The sequence below is a fragment of the Acinonyx jubatus genome, chromosome E1 (genome assembly GCF_027475565.1).
Source record: "Acinonyx jubatus isolate Ajub_Pintada_27869175 chromosome E1, VMU_Ajub_asm_v1.0, whole genome shotgun sequence".
NCBI lineage: Eukaryota > Metazoa > Chordata > Mammalia > Carnivora > Felidae > Acinonyx > Acinonyx jubatus.
Window position 1 is genome coordinate 40,716,496 of NC_069397.1, and position 22,882 is coordinate 40,739,377.

Consider the following 22,882-nt stretch of genomic DNA (forward strand, 5'->3'; position numbering starts at 1 on the left):
TGCAAAATAGGAGGTATTTTATATCTCCATTTTCATACATAATAGAATTAATTGGTAGTCAACACAGTTGGTAAGTAAATGATAAGAGAGTGATCCGAAGTGTTAGGATTTAAGAAGGTTATGTGTCCACCATACAGCTTGACCTAAAGAGGGAGAGGTAAATGAATATTAGTTTCCTCTCTTCTGGATTGCTTCTGTTCTTTAAAAAGAAAAAGGAGGAAAATGCCAAGAAAGTCACCCAAGATGTAATTTCCCAAGCAGTTTTTTGTTCAGCTCCTTTGTATTTCTGACCAAACCCTCTTCCAATAGCGGTCTTGGCTCCTGCTTATACTTGCCCCATCACCACAGTTACCTTTTATCTTCACAGTGTTTCCAGTGTTTGCATCTCTTGCTTCATCAGGTCAAAGGATGCTTCTTCGGGAAGCCCCCTCCGAAGCATCCTCCTCCTGGTTCTGAGGACAGTTCATTAGTTGCCTGGTTTCGGATACAAACATACTGAATCTAGAGCAGGGCATTCCCAGTCCTCCCTCAGAAGGTCCATTAGTGTCAGGTGGACAGGAACACCATGCCCTTGCATTGAATTTCCTAATATTTGAAACAAATCTGGAAAAATTCATATGATTTACAAGATAATAACAATTTACAAGACCCATAAATGATACAGAAAATGTTCTGCTTTTCTTGACTCTACACAGCCCATAGTTTCTGAAGATCAGACAGCAGCCCTGATGGCCCATCTCTTTGAAATGGGATTCTGTGACAGGCAGCTGAACCTAAGGCTGCTGAAGAAACACAATTACAACATCCTGCAGGTTGTGACAGAACTGCTTCAGGTCAACAACAATGACTGGTACAGCCACCGCTACTGAGGAGTGACCCTGTATTAAATAACTGCCTGCTGCTCAGAGATGATCTTTATTCTGTCCTTGGGGCATGGGGGAGAAGCCCTTGCTTATTTTTTAATCCGATGAATCTATATAGAGCCCATTATTGAGTTATCAAGACAGCACCTGCATTACAGTATTTTTTGGAGCAAATGAAAGACCAGGACTTAAACAGAGACATTGAGTTGTAGGAAAACGGTTTTTCAGTTGAGTTGGATAAAGCTCCTCTCTCCATTTTAGTGCATTGAAGAGTATAACTTGAACTTTCTATAGAACCGTTTTTCTTTCTGCTTGTATTGAAGTTGAGTATTTTTCTTTGGTTAAATGTGGATGTTTCTATGGGGATATCTGTTGGCAGTTTTTAAAAGAAATTAACCTTGGAAGTTGTTTTCAAGAACTCTTAACAATTTTTCTAGCCTACCCCAAGCCTCATAGCTGTACGGGATTGAAATGACACCCAGAGCCCCAAAGGAATATTGTTACTCTTCCTTTCTCCAGGACAAAGTCCTTTCCCTTGCAACACTGAGTAATGGACCGCTGTTGTCTAAAGACCCCACTGGTACATTCAAGATGATCCACCTTCAGGGTCTCTGCACTTCAGTGAAAGGAGGAGGGAGTGTGCTCATTAACCCACCAGCACCTGTCGAGCAGTGTTTACTGTAGTAATTTTGCATACATTTTTCTTTATTTAAGGGAACAAATTTAGGTAGTGTGGAATATTTTGCTAATCCTATAAGGGAGGAGAAAACTTCTATTAAAGGGAAAATAAATGTAACGGTTACCTTTTTTCTTAATGTCAAGGCAGATGTTATTTACAGTCAAGTGAGGGGAGATAGAAACATGAAAGGCAGGGCCCTACATTAATCTGTAAAGTTAGTTCAGGGGTGGGCAAATGTGTGTGTGAGGCATTAGAGATCCTGACGACTTCCTGAATGTTTGAAATCTGCTCAAAGGTATCTAGAACGGGGCGGCTGTTTTGCAAAACTTGGATGGAGGCAAATTCTGAAAAAGTTTTGGTTTAATCCCAAAATGAATGAAAAAGCTTGCTGCCTGCGGCCCAGGTCCTCATTCTGTTTACAGAAAGGAGTCTTTGGTACAATCGGTGAAAGAAAAAGGTAACAGAAAACACTAAAAGCTAGTATTCATGAAAATGACTTCCAGAAAAAGACCCTCATCCAGGAGGAGGAAGGGTAGTAAACTAGTATTATTTAACCTGGTTGGTATTTATAATGAATGGTAATGTTAATCATTAGCCATCACGATGTTTATTTACAGTATAATTCTTGACCTATTAAATAAACCAAAATTCAGACTGCAAGCCAACCAGGCTGTTCGTTATTTAAAACGTTTTTATCCGGGCTTCTGGGTAGAGGCTGAGCTGCAGGGTGCGTGTAATTAATTGGGTTGATATCGGGCGAGACCTGTTCTGACCTCCTGAGTCATACTGTAGGGGGTCCAGGAGGACCTTGGGGTCCAGTCGTCCGTCCAGTTGTACATAACCGCTTAAAAAATGGTGGAATAAACGTTCTTTGAAAGGCCTACCTGGACTGACTGGTACTTGAGAAAGCAGCGTCCGAGATGCGGGGCGATCTTTGAAGAGCTGGGCGCTTCTCTGGCAGCTGAGCAGGGAGGGGGCGGGCCCCTGCGGGCTGGGGCGGAGCCTCCCCAAGCACGGAGTCAAAGCCTGGGGTTAGCCGCTGGGCTCCCGCACTTTCGATTCTGCTTGCCTCGGTTGCTGACGTCCGGGGGTGGGGTAAGGCGCTCCTAGACCCTCCTTCCTTTCTATCCCTTTGGGAGGCAAGGGTCGAGGAACCTTGTGTGCCTCCTAGCCTCACGCAGGCACTCGCGGGTAACAGGCTCAACTAACGGCCTCGGTGTCTGGCGGGACTTGAAATTCTCCTTCAATGAAGTTCCAGCTTCTGCGCTCCCCAGCTCGGGCCCCTGGCTGAGCCCCGGAATAGGGCAGGAAGCGGCTTAGCCCTCTGAGGAGGCCGGTGTCGCTGCTCCGTCCTCCCTCCAACGTGGCCTGTTCGCTCCCCCAGGCCTCTGCTGAAGGGGGCCGCTAGCCTGGCCAGCCCCAGCCGTGGCCTCTCTGGTCACCCTACCCTACAAGCCCTTCTCTCCAAAGACCATTCCAGAAATCTCACTCTTGGCTGACAGGAGCCCTGGATCCCAGACCTGAACCAGGTGAGGCTCTCTTGATTTTTAGCCCAGTAAGGTCTGTATGCAGCTCACCTTGCCCACTCGTTCTGACACCACTCCTGAGCCTTTGGAGAAGAATCTGGATTGTTAGCCTGTACCATTCCTTAGTGAAGTAACCTTCACTATCAGCCCGGACCAGTGCTCCCACTCTTCCCCTGGCATTCTTTCCTATCTCACAGAAAGCAGTGAGGAAGAGGTTTCTGTTCCCTTCCAGGCTATTTTAAGGTTCTTAGCCGCACCTGTGACCAGTCTAACCTTCTTTCTCTTATTTCAGAGAATCCCTGCCTTCCTATTAAGCCAGCACCTGCCACGGCTCAGGAATGGAAGCTTTCCTTTCACGCCCAGGCTGGGAGATTTCAGGCATTTCTTCCCGGGTGTTCTAGACAACTCTTGAGAGTCCTCTTGTTGCAGAGGGTGAAGGGACTCTGGACTGCTGCCTGCCTCCCTCCACCACACCCCCACCCCCAGCCTTGTCCACTTCCTTCTCATGAAGAGAATGACAGCTCAGCAACTTTCCCAGAAAAACAATAAGTGCTCTGCCATTCACTTCTGGAAATCTCTTCTAGTGAAATAACTTCTGCTTTTCTCGTCCCTCTTGCAGGCAGATTGAGCTCCCCTGCAGTAATGAAAGGAAACACACTGCGATTTCTGATGGGAGAGTCCCATGTAACTGCTCAGTTTTCCATCTCCTAGTTTCCTTGGGCTGGAGCTTGCTGACATTGTGATGGCAGTCCTTGCCGATCCTAAGAACCCAAAACCAGAGTTACATCCAGTGTCCGTGCTAACAAGCTTAGCAGTGAATTCTGTTCTCTTATTAGTGAAAATTCCCCCTGAATGATGGGTGAGACATTCTCCCAGTTGGGTTCTCGGGAGGATGAGAACAAATCGATCCTGCCCCCCAGCCCAGCCATTGGCAACAAAGCTGCCTGCTACTCCAGCATCCGAAGCAGCAAGTCTTTCTGTTCCTGCGTGCCTCGTGAAGGAACTGCTGGTGCCAGCTTTGTGACTTGTCCCACCTGCCAGGGCAGTGGGGAGATCCCAAGAGGTGAGTGGCCCGAGGCTTCAGAAATAGCCTGGAATCCAGAAAAAAAGCTCTTAGCAGCCAGCTGGGCAGGCCCCCCTGAGCCTCCTTGAATGGGGTTGGGTCTCCCAGCTCTTGGTCCCCCAGTTGCAGCTGGGCCAGCAAGGAGCTAACTCTCCCTGGGCTCACTGCAGAGACACCCCCACCCCTCCTGACCTGATTGTTCTCCCCAGCCCAGGGGTCTCTGGCCTCCCCACTCCCTGAGCAACACTGTGCCTTAGGACTCAGGAAGTTAACAAATGACCTCTCCAAAGAAGCTAGGCTTTTCTCATTTGCTGGTGTCTTACAGAAATTCACACCTGCTAATGAAAAGCTCACTTCTATTCTGAGCTGCCCTCCCTGCCCTGTGTTCCCAGTTCTGTGGGGCAGAGGTGGCATGCTTCTGACCCTACTCTGTGGGGTGTAGGGGTGCATCTGGGAGGCAAGCACAGGAAACATTTGTCACGAATACTTCCTGGCCCTCTCTCTTCTTTCTCTCTACAGAGCTAGAGAAGCAGCTAGTGGCGCTCATCCCCTATGGGGACCAGAGGCTGAAGCCCAGGCACACGTAAGCCCCTCTTCTCCCCAGGACGTCACCCCTGGGGGCTGTTCTCTTTGTCTCCCCCATTCTGTCTCCCCCTGCGATTTTTCTCCGTTGGTTCTTCCCAAGAAAGCCTCACTGGGTTCATACGTACTAGCTGCATTTCCAGAGATTTTCCTGGTTTAAGAAGACGGGCATAGCAGATGCCACCTGAGGGTGGCCCTGAAAGGAGTGGCCCTGGCTGCAATTTGGGGAAATTATTTTTCCTAAGAGCCTCCCTTGCTGTGGCAGTTCAGAGCTGCTTGCTCTCTTCCTGGCTGAGATGGAAAACTAGCTGCTCCCTGTTCTGAGATGCTTCAGAACCTCACAGGCAGCCCTGAGTTTCACTGGGGGTGTTATAACCCTGTTTGTCATCTGGGTCTATTTGGCAGGAGTCCCTGCAACCTCTTCCCAAGTTCCTCAGCTTCAGTCTGGGAGCCACCACCCTGCCCTCCCCAATCACTGTACCAGAATCTGAATCTAGCAGTGCCCCTCATAAGATATAATAAGGTGCTGTCTCTTTAATGCATGTCTCAGTTTTGAATCAGATGGACAGATGATATCCTGTTCTGAATTTTCATATTCAGATTCACATCCATGTGGATGTTTCTTCCAGTGATGATAGCTAGCATTTGTTGAGTTTTGTTAAGTGTCAGGACCTTGCATTAACAAATTCTGTGAGGTAGGTACACTTCTCTCCATTTTACAGACAAGGAAACTAAGGCTTTGGGAGGTTAAGTAGCTTGCTTAGAGTTACTGGGCCAGTGGGTACAGAGAGCTGGGAGTGGAAGTCAGGCCACTTGCCTCCCAATCCTGTGCTCTGACTCACTTTGGGGCACATCTGAACCTGGGCTGGTCCTCCACATCTGGGTGGGGGGTAAATTTATGGTTATGAGGGAGCTAGTGCAGGGGAGAGCCTTGTATATGGAGAGGAGTGTCTGAACAGCTCCCTGCTCAAGTTCCCTTGGTGTTCAGACCACTCCACTCCTCTTTCCCGGATCCTGCCTTCCCACAGGAAGCTCTTCGTGTTCCTGGCAGTGCTCACCTGCCTTGTGACTTCCTCCCTCATCATCTTTTTCCTGTTTCCCCGGCCCATCTCCGTGCAGCCTGCAGGCCTCAACTCCTCCACAGTGGCCTTTGATGTGACTGGTATCAACCTCAACATAACGGTGGGTGGGTGGATGCCTGCACCCCTGGGCTCAACCCCGCCTTGCCGGCAGCTCTTCTCTATAGCCTTTATCTGGGGTTACAATCCTGGGCACAGGTTGCCAGGAATTTTATGGCACCCAGGGGGTGTGGAGGGCTGGGGAGAAGCAGGGGCAACCATGAGCCCCATAACAGATTGTGTAGGATTGGGACTGTACACAGTGAGGGGTCAGAATCGGGACCAGAGGAAAAAAACACAGGGTGCAGCCAGGGGGCATGCCTGAGACTCCTGGGGGGCGGGGCGGCAAAACTGAAGAGAAAAGCCTCGCAGGGTGAGACTGGATCCTGTGCCAGCTTAATGTCTTCCAGTGACCCTTTGCCAGTAAGAGCTCTTCCAAGGGGCTCCTGGCATGTGGTGGGAGTGAAGCTCAGCCAGGCCTGGTGGTTTTGGAAGCTATTTGACATCTCCTTTCTAAGGATGGTCACCCTCTCACTTCCCTTTTCCTTCTCTTTCTCCTCAGAATATCTTAAACATCTCCAATAGTAACTACTACCCCATCACCGTGACCCAGCTGACCATCGAGGTTCTGCACCTGTCCCTCGTGGTGGGGCAGGTCTCCAACAGCCTCCTCCTACACATCGGCCCTTTGGCCAGTGAACAGGTGACTCCCTCCCCTTGGACAGCCCTGCCCACAGGTGTATGGACACTGGTGGTGGGAAGGGGCAGCTGGGATTGGGGCTTACCCTATGCCCATTTGGTTGACAGATGTTTTATGCAGTGGCCAACAAGATAGGGGATGAAAACACCTAGTAAGTATCCCTTGATCTCTTCTCCCTTAGCCTCTTTCCTGGTTGGAAACCCGGTTTTCATCCCTACCAGATTTCCTGATGGCTTAGCAAACCCTGCAGCCAGCACTTGGCCTTCACTCTCATGACCAAGACTGCAGTGTGAAAGGGCTCAGGGTCCCCAGCCTCTGCCTGTTTAGACCTAGGTTGGAATGAAAACAGGCCAGAATTTGGTTAATTCTTACAATATGTGACCTTGAGCTTTTCCGCCTGAATCGCTGAGGAAGATGAATGTCCTTGTTTTCTGTTGGTGGAGGGGCTAGCACATACCTGGGCCAGGCCTGTGGGGCCTGGGGGAATGATATTGCAGCAAGGGTGACATTCTCACCTTAGGCTGAGGGAGGGAGAAAGAGTGGGAGTGGCATTTGGGACCCCTGATGGAAAAGAGCCCAGGAGGCAAGGATACTGGGACCTGCAGGTCTCCTCTGAGCCGACAGGCTGCTCAGTGTGAAATGTCCCATGTTCTTTCTCTCTCAGCAAAATCTGTTCCTGGATGAAAATCAAAGTCCACCATGTACTTTTGCACATCCAGTAAGTAGGGCTTGGAGCCCTGGTGTCCCCTCTCCTACTTCTGACCCCAGTCTCCCCTCTGCTCCACCTTGTGGGAGGAGTCATCCAAAGCTAACTCCCTGGATCTTTGTTGGCTCATGGGAATAGCCCCTTCCCTATATCCCACCTTGCTTATAAGCCATTGATGTGAAGCCACAGGGCTATCTGGACTACAGGTGGGACAACTATCCCAGGTACCTTGGCAGAGTGGGGAACAGAAGGAAGAGGGTGGGGTGTCTGAGGGATCCTCACCTCCCGAGACAGCAGAGTAGGTCCAGAGCTTTCTTCCTCCCAGACACAGCCACAAAGCCTACTTCCTCTCTAGGGGCACCCTGACCTGTTCCTGCCTGAGCCATTCAGAGCAGCTAGTCTTCCAGAGCTATGAATATGTGGACTGCCGGGGAAACGCGTCAGTGCCCCACTTGCTGGTCCCTCACCCGACGTGACCTGTCTGCTGCCCCCAAACTCCAGGCTGCTGCCAGCCTGGGCTGGATCTCCCAGTGCCTAAGTGACTTTGCCAAAGGAAAAGCCCTGCTTTATTATACCTCCCCCGCCACACATACCCCCTCAGCACAGGAAGCTCTCTGTGGAAGTTAACTTTACAGACGTGCGCACACACATCCCCTGATGTCCACAAAAAAAGAAGTTTGGTTCTTCTAGGGGTTTTCCCCTTGGTCTGTCTTGAGGAAAGTCTGACCTGATGTTCTTCAGAGCTGCTGTAGCATCCCTGGAGTGGCACCTGCCCTTTCGGTGCTGAGCACTTTGGTTGCCTAACTTCTCTAGGGCTGGCCTTCCTCCTGCCTGAATGAGGAAAGCTTTAATTTTATCTGGGTCTTAAAACATGGATCTTTTTTCAAGTTCTCCACCCAGGGATGGGACTGGGACTTGAGGGACATCCGTGCTGTCTCATGCCTCCCTGCTTTGGTCATGTGACAAAGTGATGGTGATGGTCTGCTTCTCTCCTGGTAACTTGTCCCCTCACAGCAAGATTGGCTAAGGCCCTTTGACCCTGCATCCTCCCTGGTTAAAGACTGTTCCTGTTCCTAGGAAGACAGAGCCGTTCTCTGGCTAAAGCTCTTCCTGCCACAAAATAGTTTTATTATTCTCGCCACAGCCGGAGCCAAAGTAGTAGGGGAGGAGAGGGAGGCACCCCCTCTGCCTAACTAAGAAAAATGGAGATGAAACCAGAATCATCTGATAAGTTGTTTATTGAAGGGAAGCTTCTGGCTGGTGGTGAGGCCACAATCCTGAGTCCATGTGGGGACACAGGTAGGTCAAATGGTGGTCCCAGCTGCTCTCCCATGAAAGCCTGCAGAGGTGAAGCTATCGCGATTCTCAAGATTCCGCAAGCTGCTGGGCTCTGCAGCATCCCTGGCTTAGTACCAGGTCCCGTCCTGCGCACCCAGAGTCCTCTGCTTTCCTTCAGGAATTGACAGTATGGAGCTGGATATCAGTAGGGACTGGTCTTGCCCTCTCCTCTTTGCTGTCACTCAGATGAAGCTAAGTCCCAGATAACCCAATTTCCCACTGGGCTCCAGGTGGAGGCGGTTTGTTTTGTAGCTGAGCCAGAATGGTAATTGCTCCCTAAAGGCGGCTGTGGTTTTCCTCAGGCAGGGAGATGAACTTAGGTGGTGGGGAAAGTGAATGTGAAGCTGGATGGCTGGAGAGGGGGAAGTGTCACAGCACCTGGCTAGTTGGCTGGGGGGGGGGGGGGGGGGTGGTGGAGTCAAGAAGGTGCCGGCAGGAGCACAGAAGTCCAGAAAGGCCAGGCCGGAGTTTCTGCTGTATGTAGGTTGCCGAATGTGTAGGGTTTATATTGTATTCAATAAACTGTACTTGACAGTGTTAAAAAGTCTCCTGTAAGTGGGCAGGGAGCTGGTGTACACTCCCAGCCTGTTTCTTAGTGTCCGGGTGGGCGTCGAGCTCTCTTCTCCAGGCCCTGAGCTCCTCTGATAACATGTATGGCTTTTCTGGCTTCTGAGAGATTGCTCCCAGGAGCTCGCTCTCTGCCTTTCTCTCATTGTTTGTCTATTAAGCTCCCTCCCTACTTTAAAAATTTTTTTTCTATGTTTGTTTATTTCTGAGACAGAGCATGCGTGGGGGAGGGGCAAAGAGAGTGTGAGACACAGAATCCCCGAAGCAGGCTCCAGGCTGTGAGCTGTTAGCACAGAGCCCGATGCGGGGCTCAAACTCACAAACCGTGAGATCATGACCTGAGCTGAAGTCGGTCGCTCAACCGACTGAGCCACCCAGGCGCCCCAACTCCCTCCCTACTTTAATATTCCTGTTCTGTGTCCCCTTCCCCCCTCCCCAGCTGCCCCTGCTCAGGAAACACTGCACTGAGGGGCTCCTTCAGCCTGACCCTCAGGCGATGCTGTGTGGGCTACAATGAAGGGCTCTAGGCATCCCCTCACCAGTCCAAGGCGGAAAAGGGGGCAGCCTAGGGGGTCCCGGGTGCCAGCTTCAGGAAGTGGTAAGAGGGCTGCCTGAGGTCTTCGGAGCCTTTTGAATGCCTCTGCCACACACGGAAGGAAGAGGCCTATGGGGTTTTGTGGGTGAGTCCCGCCTCCCCAAGGTCAGGTGTCCTGTGCTTGAGGCTACAGCCCCCCTTACTCTGAGCTCTTTTCCACCCCTGCCTCCCATCATGCAACCACTCAGCACCCACTAAGGGCCCAGCACTGGGGGGGCCCTGCCTGACACCTCTAATGCTGCCCCAGGCTTGCTGTGGTGTGATGCAACCCCTCCTTCCCCAACCGTATCTCAGTAAGCATTGGCCAGGGGGTAGGGGTGATGGCTCCCACTAGCATCCTAAACCTAAAGCCCCCCCCAAAGACCTATCCTTGCTAAACAAGGGCTAGCAGTGGAGCTATATAGACTTGGGAGGGCCAAGACCAAGTTCCCCCGATGGCTTTGCCTACAGAAGCATGAAATTCCCGCCTTTCTTCTCCCACCCAGTCCGTCCCCTTCATGGGTCCTCAGCCCCTGTCCCTTCATCCCAGTCTCACAGAGCTGACCAATCTCTTGATTCTTTTCAGGAGGCCATCACATTTTATTCCCAGCTAGCCTCCTCTTCTAGAGTGGATCAGGAGGGGCCTTCGGAGTGGAGATGCTGCCAGGGATGAGAAAGTGTGGGGCTCCTCATCTGGGTTATTTTTTTGCTGGTGGCCAGTGGGGGTGGGGGTCTATCTCTGGATCACCATTGCTGTGTGTAATTCGTTGACTGGGAAGAGGGAGAGACAGGAGGCAAACCAGGTTAGTTAACAGTTTCTGGGCCTGCTGATTCCTGAACATTGTATCAAGCCCTTTGAGGGCAGAGGATTCAAAGTAAAATGGAGCAGCCCAGTCCTCATCCTAAAAGGGCTAGAGCATCAGGGTCTCTCATCCTTTGCACCTGTGTCAGAAACTCACTTTCCAAAGCCTGTACTGTTTTGTGTCCTCATCAAGAGTGACCACCCTGGGTTTGAAGGCCTGCACTGAGCCAGGTTCTAAAGTAAACGCTTTTGATGCCTTCTCTTTTAATTGCCACATTCAGTGGTCCTGATGCCTCTATTAAGGAAGTGGTATTATCATTCTCATTTTCTGGATGGGGCAGATGAGGGACTGGCGATCCTGAGACTCCCAGCCTCTGGCTTCATGTCTTACCTTCCTCCTGCTCCAGCTGCCTCTGCCCGGATCAGCACTTAAAACAATAGATTGTCAATCCCTCCATTTATGTTTAGTGTTGAGCAACAGCCCTTCCTTGGACATTTTTGTGAAGGCAACAAATGGAGGAATGGACCATCCAGAAGTGACTATATAATTGCATATCAAGACTTTATATAATTGACTTTATAAAATATAAATAATTGCAGCCCCTTCCAGCAAGGAAGCTTCTCTAGGATTCCATCCACACTTAGACACATACACACTCTCAGACACACAGCCAGAGTCTACCTGTCTTTCACACTGTCTCACCGTGAATCGTGAGTGCTCAGTATATTTATCTGGATTAGATTGGAATGATTTCCTGAAACCTAATGATGAAACAAAGCACAAGTTACTCATCTGACAGTTTCTGCAAATGGATCATGGCAGAGCTGGGCCCTTTACTATGTGTCTGGCGGGGGGGCGGGGGCAGGTGGCAGCCCTTACCTAGGGCAAGGCACCCACTGAGCCCACCCAGAAAATTCCCAACTGGGAGGCTGTGCTGGGATTCCCTGTTCCAGCCCTCTCAGGGCACACTATACTGCTGTTAAGCCTACAACTCAGATCCCACCTCTGACCACCCTCACCCTGGAGGAGGGGTCCAACTTCTCAACCACCCTCTGCAAAAGACAGCAGCCTCCTTCGCAGCCCCAGAGTGATGCAATGGTACCCACAGGAACAGATCCTCAAGTAAAGGCCAAAGGTACTGGGGAGAGTCTGACACAGTGGAGGACAGATGTGGATTCTGGACTATAGGGCACTCTCTCCTCACTACCTCCCTTCCCAGGCATCTCACCAGGGTTTTGAAGGAATTTGTTAAAGTCGGATTGCCCTGGCAATTGATGGGCTCCCACTGAGCTAAGCTGGGGACCTGGCCTTTGGGAATCCTGCAGAATGTGCGCGGAGGTGCACTGAGTAAGAGAGTCTTCTTGGGCATTCTGTGGCCTTGGCGACGGTGGTGGCTGTGGCGGCGGCGGAGGCAGGATCTGGGACTGTTCTGCGAGCTGTGGCCGCTGGGGCAGCTGTGCTCCAACTGGGGTCCCCTGCGGCTGTGGCTGCGCTGGTGGAGGCCCCAATGGCCACTGCTGCTCCTGCTGAGACTCCAGAGGTGGCTGGGTTTTTTCCTCAGACTGGCATTCCTCCTGTTGGAGTTCCTTCAGTTCCTGGCAAGAAACCACCCCCCAGCTAGTGGCATCCTCCTCCCTCCTTATTCATCACCCATCTGCCAGAGACACCGCGGAGAGCCAGGCAATGGAGGAAAGGAGAAACAGAGGTGGCCGGAAGGTCTCTATTCCAGGGAGTGGGAGGCTAGGCTCCCTTCACCCACCACAACACCGAGAACTATTTCTTTGGTGACTGTGTCCCCTGGCACAGCGCTGGCCCAGGAAACAGCAGCCTCTCAGCACCCACCTCCCAGCTCCGGAGCTATGTATGCACTGAAAACAGTTTTCAGTGCAGGAGAACAAAGGATACTTTCTGCAAACACTTTGAAACAGCACTGTCCAATTGAAATATAATGCATGCCACAAGTAATTTAAACTCTTCTAGTAACCACATAAAAAAGTAAGAAATAGGTTATGCTAATTTTAATATATTTTAGTTAACCCAGTATGTCCAAAACATGTAATCAGCATGAAAATATTAATATTAATGAGATTGCTTATATTCTTTGTTTCTGTACTAAGTCTGCAAAACCCACCATGTATTTTATATGTAATAGTACCTCTTAATTCGGACACTAGAGTTTGATCGAAACTAATTGCTTTATATTTACATTTCATAAATGCATAGTTGAAAAAGATTTATGGGGCACCTGGATGGCTCAGTCCATTAAGTGTCTGACTTCAGCTCAGGTCATGATCTCATGGTTCCTGAGTTCCAGCCCTGCATGGGGCTCTCTGCTGGCAGCATAAAGCCTGATTGGGAATCTCTGTCTCCTCCTCTCTCTGCTCCTCCCCTGCTCTTACTCACATGTGTCCGCACTCTCTCTCTCTAAGTAAACATTATAAAAATAATAAAGTTCTTTAAAAAAAAAAAAAAGATTTATCAGAACGCCTAGGTGGCTGGCTCAGTGGGTCGGTCAGTCGGTTAAGCAGCCCACTTCAGCTCAGGTCATGATCTCATGGGTTGTGAGTTTCAGCCCCACGACAGGCTCTGTGCTGATGGTGCAGAGTCTCCTTCGTATTCCGTCTCCCTCCTCTGCCTCTCTCCCCCGACCCAAAATAAATAAAAATAAAATAAAGCATTAAAAAAAAAAAAAACAAAACAGGGGCACCTGGGTGGCTCAATCAGTTAAGTATCAGACTCTTGATTTTGGCTCAGGTCATAATCTCAAGGTTGGTAAGATCCAGCCCCCATGTCAGGCTCCACGCTGACAGTGCTGAGCCTGCTTGGGATTCTCTTCCTCTCTTTCTGTCCCTTCCCCGATAGTGTTCTCCCACTCATGCTCCCTCTCTCAAATAAACATTAAAAGAAAAAAAAAAGAAGAAAAAACCACTTCAATGGGATCTCTAAAAAAAAAGATTTACCCATCCAAGTTGTTTTAAACATACTTAAAAGCTTTCCAATATATAAAAAGAGTATTAGTTTTTAAATTTATTTTTAAATTAATTAAATGTATATAACATTTAAAATTTAGTTCCTCAGTCTCACTAGCCACATTTCAAGGACTCAACAGCACACAGGCTAGTGGCCACCCTATTGGACAGCACAGCTTTAAAACCTCTCAGGTCTGGGGCACCTGAGTGGCTCAGTTAAGTCTCCAACTCTTGATATCAGCTCAGGTCATGATCTCATGGTTCTTGAGATCTAGTCCTGTGTCAGACTCTGCACTGACCGAGCTGAGCCTGCTTGGGATTCTCTCTCTCCCTCTCTCTCTGCCATTCCCCTGTTGTGTACATGGGCACATTCTCTCTCTCTCTCTCTCTCTCTCTCTCTCTCTCTCTCTCTCTCTCAAACTTTAAAAAAATAAACATTAAAAAAGTCTTTTTTTTTTTTAATGTCTATTTTTGAGAGAAACACAGGGTGCAAGCAGGGGAAGGACAAAGAGAGGGAGACATAGAATCCCAAGCAGGATCCAGGCTCTGAGCTGTCAGCACAGAGCCTAACACGGGGCTCAAACTCACGAACTGCAAGATCATGACCTGAGCCAAAGTCTGATGCTTAACCAACTGAGCCACCCAGGTGCCCCAATAAATAAAAATTTTTAAAAATAAAATCTCTCAGACCTGACCCTCCCTGGATCCCCCACTAGCCCTCAGCCTAGTACAACAGCAAAGCTGAGTTACCCTAATACACACACATGCGCGCGCGCTCACACACACACACACACACACATAGTGCATCCCTGAGAACATCAAAGGACCTTACTTTCCTCCTAACCCCAGCAAAACATTGACCAAATACCTTCCTAGGGATCTATCTTCCCTTCCCATTCCCTTCCTGCCCCGGGAAGCCCTGATGAAACTGGCCCCTCTCATGCACCTGCTCTTGCTCTTCCTGCTGCTGCTGCTGCTGCTGCTGCTGCTGCTGGGCCATCACCCACCTCCTCCTGTCCAAAGCCATCTGCCTGCGACGGGCCTCCCAGTGGTAAGCGCTGCCCATGATGGTGGGGACAGCAGAAGGGGGTGGGGGCAGGCAGAGCCCAGGTTGCTACCACTGCCCCCAACACCTGTGTTTCCTCTCCCACCCCACTGCCTGTAACCAGAACCACCTCACAATGTGGCCACTACCGGGGCAACTGGGCAGGCCTCCTCTGCCCTGGGGAGGAGGGAAGCTGTCCTGAGTTGCCTAGGAAATGCCTGTAAATTACCTTTCTCTCCAAGGTCCTGTGCAGGCAGAAACCTTTCCACCTTAGCTTTGAGTTTCCATGGGCCCCAGGGACAATTTCTGAGTCAGCTGGCTTTTCTCTCTGATTTCTTCCTCCCACCCTTCCTAGGATCCCTGGATCCTCATCTGGCCCTCTGCTGACCCCTCCCTCCCCACTCCCAAAGTTTTCAGGAGTTCCCTCAGTCTTCCATCTCCTGCGGCTGTGCTGAGTCAAGAGGGAAGAAAATGTAAAATCCATCTAACCTTCACTGGAGTCTGAGCCCTGTGAAAGCAAGGTGGCTAATTAGCAAGTGGCCTAGTCCTGGGGATTTATAATGCTGGGCTCAAGCCTAGTGTCTACCTCTTCCTCTGACCCTGAAGACCCTACATAACTTCTCTGGATCCTAGTTTCCTTACCCGTAGAACAAGAAGGATATTATTTATTACCTCCTTCACGGGACTGGTATCAGGACCAAGTGGATTAGTGGATGAGAAATGTTCAAGACAAAGTATAAACTTGTGTAGCTACAGGTTAATATTTATTATCCTTCTGATTTTCCTCCCGGGAGGTGGAATTGGCCAGAGGAAGGGATCATTTCCTGCAACCCAGGAAGGCTTGTGGAGGCAGGGACTGGATAGGCTATTGACCTACCTCCTGCCCTTACCCACAGATAGCAGTCTTCCTCTAGAAGCAGCAGAAGCTGTGCCCAGCTTCTGGTCTAGAGGTAGGGGAAGGGCATGAGTGAAAAAGGGCTTCAAACCCAGTCACAGCTTCAAACACTGCGCTAGTGGAAAGCAGGGTGAGGTGGGAAGGTGACAAGAGAAAGCAGCCCTAGAACCAGAGAACGGGTCCCTAGAGAACCTGTCAATTCAGGTGGCCACTGTAGTGGAGTCAAACAGGCTCAGGTTTAATTCTGCCTGTGCCACCTACTAGCTGCTGGTACCTAGGTAGGTCGCTCAACGTCTCTGTGCCTTCCCTGTGAAACTTAAAAAAATTTTTTTCACATTTATTTATTTTTGAGAGACAGAGAGACAGAGCATGAGTTGGGGGGGGGGGGGGGGCGGGGGGAGATACAGAATCCAAAGCAGCCTTGAGGCTCTGAGCTGTTTGTTAGCACAAAGCCCGACATGGGGCTCGAACTCACAAACCACAAGACCATGACCTGTGCTGAAGTCAGACGCTCAACTGACTGAGCCACCCAGGCACCCCAGTGTTTTTTTTTAAGTCTCTACACTCAATGTGGGGCTCAAACTCATAACCCTAAGATCAAGAGTTGCACACTCTACTGACTGAGCCAGCCAGGTGTGCCAGAGACAGTGCTTTGAGGGTTGTCTTTCTGTCTCCTTGCTTGTAATAAGTAATAAAAAATTCTTTACTTTCAACACTTCTGTGGGCTGTGTTCAATTTGATGCACCCCAAAGAGAAAACCGTTGAATTTGGTTACAAAAAACACTTCTATTAGTCTACAGTTGGGCAAAAATCATCTAACAAAAGCCTATTTTATAATAAAATGTTGAATATCTCATGTAACTTATTGAATACTGAAAGTGAAAAACAAGATGGTCATACAGGTCGACAGTTACAGTCAGTTAGGCTTCCAACTTCGGCTTAGGTCATGAGCAGGGGAGGGGCAGAGAGAGGGAGACACACAATCCGAAGCAGGCTCCAGGCTCTGAGCAGTCAGCACAGAGCCCAACAAGGGGCTTGAACACATGAACCATGATATCATGACCTGAGCTGAAGTCGGACGCCCAACCGACTGAGCCACCTAGGTGTCCTGAACGTCCAGCTCTTAGTTTCATCTCAGGTCATGATCTCACGGCTTCATGAGACAGTGCAGAGCCTGCTTGGGATTCTCTCTCTCTCTCCCTCTCTCTGCCCCTCCCCTACTCGCTGTCTCTGTCTCTCTCAAAATAAATAGATAAACTTAAAAAATAATAATAATGGGATTGTATAGTACTATCAGAAATATTTGTTGTTTGTCCTGGCTGAAACATGACAAGATTTTTGAAAGGATTCAAAAACTACTGGTGAGGTTTTGGGGTGATGGTGGGGTTTGGAACTGATGGCCAAGAAAGAATTCTTGAAGACATCTATGGCACAAAAAGGTGATTTTATTAAAGCACTGGGTCAGGACCTGAGGGCAGAAAGAGCTGCACTGGGGTTGTGAAGAGCGGCTCATTACATACTATGGAATCAGGGGAGGTAAAGACACAAGGGAGGCCTCCAGAGGGACTTTGATATGCTAAAGAGGACTCCTAAGATACCTGGGCCTTGCTATTGTCAAGCTAACAGTATTTTCCTCTAGTAAGGCGTTAACATTATGACAGTAGGGAGTCTCTGGAGAAGTATTATACTCTGTATTTGCCTCAAGTATTTGTCAATGGGCTGCAGGTTATAAGAAAATTTAATTTTACCTGCCATTTCCTTCTTGCCTTTGTTCCCCATATCACTATGGAGGGGAGGGTGATATTAGGGGCTCCAGGAAACTGAGTCTATAGGTTTCTGGAGATTAGGCTAATGATAAGATTGCCATTTTCTTATAATTTACTAAGATATTTGTAAACTGATGGAAATTCATGTCTTGCATGACTATGATCTCTATCAGTTAACCATTTGTTTTTCCCCTTTCTTTGTTCTTGGGCAGCCAGGAGTGCCTGAGGAAGGTCCCACATATCCTTCAGTGGGGGTGGGGGTGGGGCCTGGACAGGGTGTGCCAGCTTGTGCTTTGCCCTCAGCTTGCCTTATGGCCCCTCATCATCACAACCTCAAGATCATGACCTGAGCCAAAATCAAGAGTCAGATGCTTGGGGCACCTGGGTGGCTCAGTCGGTTGAGTGTCTGACTTCGGATCAGGTCATGATTAGTTTTGTGAGTTTGAGCCCTACCTATGTCGGGCTCTGTGATGACAGCTCAGAGCCTGGAGCCTGCTTCAGATTCTACGTCCCCTTCTCTCTCTGTTCCTCCCCCCCACTCACACTCTGTCTCTCTCTTCTCTCTCAAAAATAAAGATTTTTAAAAATTAAAAAAAAAAAGAGTCAGATGTTTAACCAACTGAGTCATCCAGGTGCCCCATGATAGGAAATGTTTAAGGCCTCTCCCCTAAGCCAAATGTACCCAGAGGGAAGAAAACCCTTCCAACAGTTAGTATCATTAAAGTGGCAACCCTGTTCTTTAAGGAATTAAAAATAGCTGTCCTTGCTTTTCAAATCTATTTACAGGCTAGAAGATTGGATGGCTCCAGCTATTTCCAGAATTGTTATTCAAAGTCCATCTATCCTTTTTATCAATCCCCAAGTCTTTCCTATGTATCTCAAAAGGTATGTAGGAACTTGCATTTTTTCTCTTGTACCTTTGAGATGTAAATATTCTAACAATGTTCAGACCCTCTCTCTAATATGCAAACTTCAGGGAATTCTTTTTTTTTTTTAATGTTTATTTATTTTTGAGACAGAGAGAGACAGAGCATGAGTGGAGGAGGGGTACAGAGAGAGAGGGAGACACAGAATCCGAAGCAGGCTCCAGGCTCTCAGCTGTCAGCATACAGCCCAACGCTGGACTCGACCTCAACGAGCTGTGAAGATCATGACCTGAGCCAAAGTCGGACGCTCAACTGACTGAGCCACCCAGGTGCTCCAAACTTGAGGGAATTCTTATCAAAAGATAAAACAAAAGGAGAAAAGGTCATTTGGAACTTGATTGGACAAATATAAATCTTCAATATCTTCTCCACAAATATCAATGGAAAAAGCCCTAGTCACCTGAGTAGGTAAACTTAACTTGTTACATTTACCAGAAAAACAACTTCGATCCAACTTTTATAAATTGTGAGTTTTGTATTATTATACCTAATACATGCCAGTATTTTTTTTTTTTACTCTGCTCACCTCAGCATTTTTTTAAAAGTAAACTCTACCCCAAACGTGGGACCTGAACTCATGACCCCAAGATCAAGAGACATACTCTATCAACTGAGCCAGCCAGGTGCCCCAATGGCAGTAATTTTTTTTAAATTTATTTTTAATGTTTATTTATTTTTGAGAAAAGGAGAGACAGAGTATGAGCAGAGGAGGGGTGGAGAGAGAGACAGAATCCAAAGTGGGCTCCAGGCTCCGAGCTGTCAGCACAGGGCCAAACAAGGGGCTCAAACCCACAAGCCATGAGATCATGACCTGAGCTGAAGTCAGATACTTAACCCACTAAGCCGCTCCGGCGCCCCAGTAATTTTTTTTTAATGCTTACTTATTTTTGAGAGAGAAAGAGACACTGTGAGCATGGAAGGGACAGAAAGAGAGGGAGACACAGAATCTGAAGCAGGCTCCAGGCTCCAAGCTGTCAGCACAGAGCTGACGCAGGGGTGGAACTTGTGAACCTCCAAGATCATTATCTGAGAGGAAGTCAGCAGCTTAACCCACCCTGCCACCCAGGTGCCCTACCAATGGCAGTAATTTTTAAATGGAAGTTATAAGGTCTCTGTTTATATCTATCTGTATATTTGTGTGTCTACCTGTGTATTGTAGATGTGTGGTATTTCCCATCTCCTGATGGTATTACCAAAATTAATTTGTGAAAGACCTCTATTTAATTGGCTTAAAGAAAATTAAGTTCTGGGGCATCTGGGGTGAGAAGTGATGAAATTCTGAGGTGATAGTGGGGCTCGTGGGGTCCGGAGTCAATGGCCAAGAATTCTTGAAGATGTCTTTGGTGCAAAAGGTGATTTTATTTAAAAAACGGGGACAGGACCCGTGGGCAGGACCCTGTGGAGGGATTGGTTATATACTTGGGAATTGGGGGAGGGAGAGTTAAGAGGAAGTTTCCAATGGGATTTTCATATGCTAAAGAGACTCCCAGGATGCTATTGTCTAGCTATTGTCAAGCTAATGTTTTTCCCTCTAGCAAAGCATTAGCATTAAGATATCAGGGAGTTCCTGAAGAAATGTTTTACTCTGTCTACCTCAAGTATTTGTCAATGGACTGCAGATCATAAGGAAATTTAATTTTATCTGCCATTTCCTTTTGCCTTTGTTTCCCACATCAGGAAGTGAGATGATTCATTTTCAGAAATACCAAATAAAAGCTGTGTTGTCCAGTTAACAATAGGTTTACAATCTATTGGAAATATGTATAGCCCCCCCCCCCCCCCCCACAGCACAGTGGAGTCCCAAACCCTTAGACACTTCAGTTCCTGGTTCTTCTTCCCCTCTCCATTTCCCCGGCTTATTTTTGCAGGCTTTGCAATGACCATGTGCCAAAGAACTGAAGTATCTGCCTCATCTCAAGGAATGTACATTTATTCCAGTCAGACTATTTTTTGCCTTACGTGGGCATAGGTGACTTCCGGGTAAGGCTGTAACCATAGTACTCAGCCAAGGAGGAATCAGGGGAGGGATTTGCACACTAGGAGATAAATTACCTGCTGTAACTGCCCCAAGTGTGCCTGTCCATCAGACACCCGCTCTTGCAAGAACTTTGATTAAAGCCTCACTTCACTGTGCTCCCAGTCTCCGTGTCCCTCCTTTGATTGGGTCAGTGGGCTTATTTCTCACACCTGGCTGGCTCAGTTGAAAAAGCATGCAGTTCTTGAACTCAAGGTCGTGAGTTTGAGCCCCACATTGGGTGTCAAGATTACTTAAACTCAAAAAGGAAAAAGAAAAAAAAAAAGAAAGAAAGAAAGAAAATTAAGTTCTTATATAAATTGAGTTCTCATTAATATAATAGACAGTAACCCAAATGAATTTCAGGTTCACCTGAACTAGGGAAATATTTGGTATTAAAGCTAGTTTAAGTTTGTTGGTTTGATTAAAATAAGCATGTCTTTAGTGTTATCAGCATTAAATATAATGCTTTTATTCTACCTAGGTTTACTAAAGGTTGGATGAGTTCATGTTAATCTCTTACAAAATTTGTCATCAAGAATAATAGGCTTGGGTTGATGGCCAATTTTCTCTAATATCTCATGTTTTGTGGGTAGTACAAACAAAATTATTAAGAACAAGTAAATCAAATAGATATAAATAGGGAGCACTTGAGTGGCTCAGCCGGTCAAGCAGCCAACTCTTGGTTTCAGCTCAGGTTATGATCTCATGGTTCATGAGTTCCATCCCAAATAACACATCTTTTTCATAACTTTACATCTCAGAAACCAGGATGCAATTATTACATTCCAGAAGGCACTGCTACTATTTAGATATGTTAAAAAACAAAATTCAACTGAGTAAATGGGAGAATCTAATTGACTTTATTCAGGGATTCATGAACCAGGCAGCATCCTACCGGCCAAGTAGTAAGGAGCCCCAAAGAGCTATACACAATGGGAGAGTTTTATAGGCAGAAATGGGGCAAGACAAGGAAGTTACTAAGAAAAGGATAGTTTCAGGTAAGGTCACCTTCCTTTGGGCGGTAGGGGAGGGGTCTATCATGCAGATTACCTCGCTGGTACTGATCAGGAAATACCAGATTGACAGTTTAAAGGTCATTTCCTGTAGTTAGGTTTCTATTTGAGCTTATTGTTTCTTTCTTTTTTTATTTTTAACCATTCCCTCCTTTTGATCAGACTCTCTGCCTGAGAGATGTGATCAAAATTTAAGCCATCTGTGTCACTCTCAGCTACCACTATGTGGTTCTCACAACTTTTACTGATCCTTGATATGATAGTTACAGGTCCTGATGTTTTTTGCTTTATCCCTATGGTAGTAACACATCACAACTTCCCATTTGAAATTTTTTACTTTCATATTTTTTAAGGTTTTATTTTTTATTTTAATTTTTAAATTTTTGTTTGTTTGTTTTGTAAGGGTTAAATTGTAGTGTAGGGCTAACCTGTAGCCTTAAGAAATAACAGCTTTGTTTTAACACTGTAGATTAAGAGATAACAGCCTTGTCCTATCAATCAAGGGAACAAAAGTTTAAGGAAAATCAACTGGTTTAGTGTTTGATTGGATTGGGGCAAGGGCATGTCTGAACTGTTTCCACCTCCATCTGGGAACTATTTCTTTGTTCTGTCCCCAGGTGATGATAAGACGTTGTGGTCGGCTATAAAAACTCTATACCCCGGCTGTTCGAGACCGCACTCTGGTCAAGAGTGTCGGTCCCAATCGGTTGGCCTTGCCTCTCATTGCAATAAATTTTGCTGTGACTGTCACTGGTGCCTGTAGCATTCTGTTTCAGGAGTTGTGTGGATGCAACAGTTTTTATTATTTTAGAACGAGCAGGGGAGATGGGCAGAGGAAGAGAATCTTAAGCAGGCTCTGTGCTCAGCACATAGCTAGACGCAGGGCTTGATCCCATGACCATGGGATCATGACCTGAGCCCAATTCAAGAGTCAGAGGCTCAATGAACTGAGCCATGCAGACACCTCTTAAATTTTTTATTTTATGTAGGCTCCATATGCAATGTGGGTCTTGAACTCACAACCCCAAGATCAAGGTCACATGCTCTACCAACTAGCCAGCTCCGCACCCCTTTGAGATTTTATTCTAAGGTAATCTTAATCTCTACACCCAACATGGGGTTCAAACTCACACCCCCAGGATCTAGAGTTGCATGCTCTATCAACTGAGCCAGCCAGGCACCCCTGAAATTTTTTAGCTGACCATTTTCTTCATTTCTAGGCATACCAGACTTAGATTGTTGGCTAGAGGCTGCAAACATGCATGCCTTTAAAGACTGAGAGCATAAGGTGCCAGGGAGATTACTATGATTGCTATAAGCAAGATACTTCCCAATCTCTGGAGTATACTTTGGGGCAAGAGTTCCCAAGACAAAAACCAATCACAATCAAATAAGTCAGAGAGGGGCGCCTGGGTGGCTCGGTCGGTTAAACGTCCGACTTCAGCCCAGGTCATGATCTCACGGTCCGTGAGTTCGAGCCCCGCATCAGGCTCTGTGCTGACAGCTTAGAGCCTGGAGCCTGTTTCAGATTCTGTGTCTCCCTCTTTCTCTGACCCTCCCCCATTCATGCTCTGTCTCTCTCTGTCTCAAAAATAAATAAACTTAAAAAAATTTTTTTAAATAAGTCAGAGAAAGACCTTCAAAGGAGTCACTTTTGTTTATTTGTTTGTTTTTGAGAGAGAGCATGAGGGAGAGAGGCAGAGAGAGAGAGAGAGAGAGAAAGAGAGAGAGA

General features: G+C 47.7%; 3 protein-coding genes across 7 annotated transcripts in view; 2 read left to right on the plus strand and 1 right to left on the minus strand.

The window, feature by feature from the left end:
- Positions 1–2,425, plus strand: part of NBR1 (NBR1 autophagy cargo receptor) — a 28,408-nt gene extending 25,983 nt beyond the window's left edge. For all 4 annotated transcript variants that reach the window (XM_053212526.1, XM_053212528.1, XM_027048946.2 and 1 more), the window contains exon 21: positions 696–2,425. In XM_053212526.1, coding sequence (XP_053068501.1) covers positions 696–869 — 174 coding nt within the window. In that variant the 3' untranslated portion in view covers positions 870–2,425. The remainder of the gene's footprint in view (positions 1–695) is intronic.
- Positions 2,426–2,535: 110 nt separating this feature from the next.
- Positions 2,536–9,119, plus strand: TMEM106A (transmembrane protein 106A). Its single transcript, XM_027048948.2, has 8 exons — positions 2,536–3,071; positions 3,905–4,131; positions 4,651–4,714; positions 5,742–5,895; positions 6,394–6,534; positions 6,639–6,682; positions 7,196–7,249; positions 7,593–9,119. The coding sequence occupies exons 2-8, from the start codon at positions 3,921–3,923 to the stop codon at positions 7,711–7,713; spliced, it is 789 nt and encodes a 262-aa protein (XP_026904749.1). The 5' UTR covers positions 2,536–3,071; positions 3,905–3,920; the 3' UTR covers positions 7,714–9,119.
- A 1,173-nt stretch (positions 9,120–10,292) lies between these two features.
- CCDC200 (coiled-coil domain containing 200) lies at positions 10,293–14,648 on the minus strand. Of its 2 annotated transcripts, XM_053212529.1 has the most exons (5): positions 14,435–14,648; positions 11,748–12,114; positions 11,539–11,668; positions 11,222–11,280; positions 10,293–10,487 (listed from the first exon to the last, which is right to left on the minus strand). In XM_053212529.1, exons 1-4 carry the CDS (start codon positions 14,552–14,554, stop codon positions 11,256–11,258), a joined length of 642 nt encoding a protein of 213 aa, XP_053068504.1. In that variant the 5' UTR covers positions 14,555–14,648; the 3' UTR covers positions 10,293–10,487; positions 11,222–11,255. The 2 variants fall into 2 exon arrangements, with proteins under 2 accessions (XP_053068504.1, XP_026904699.2); XM_027048898.2 differs by lacking the exon at positions 11,539–11,668.
- Between the last annotated feature and the right edge of the window lie 8,234 nt (positions 14,649–22,882).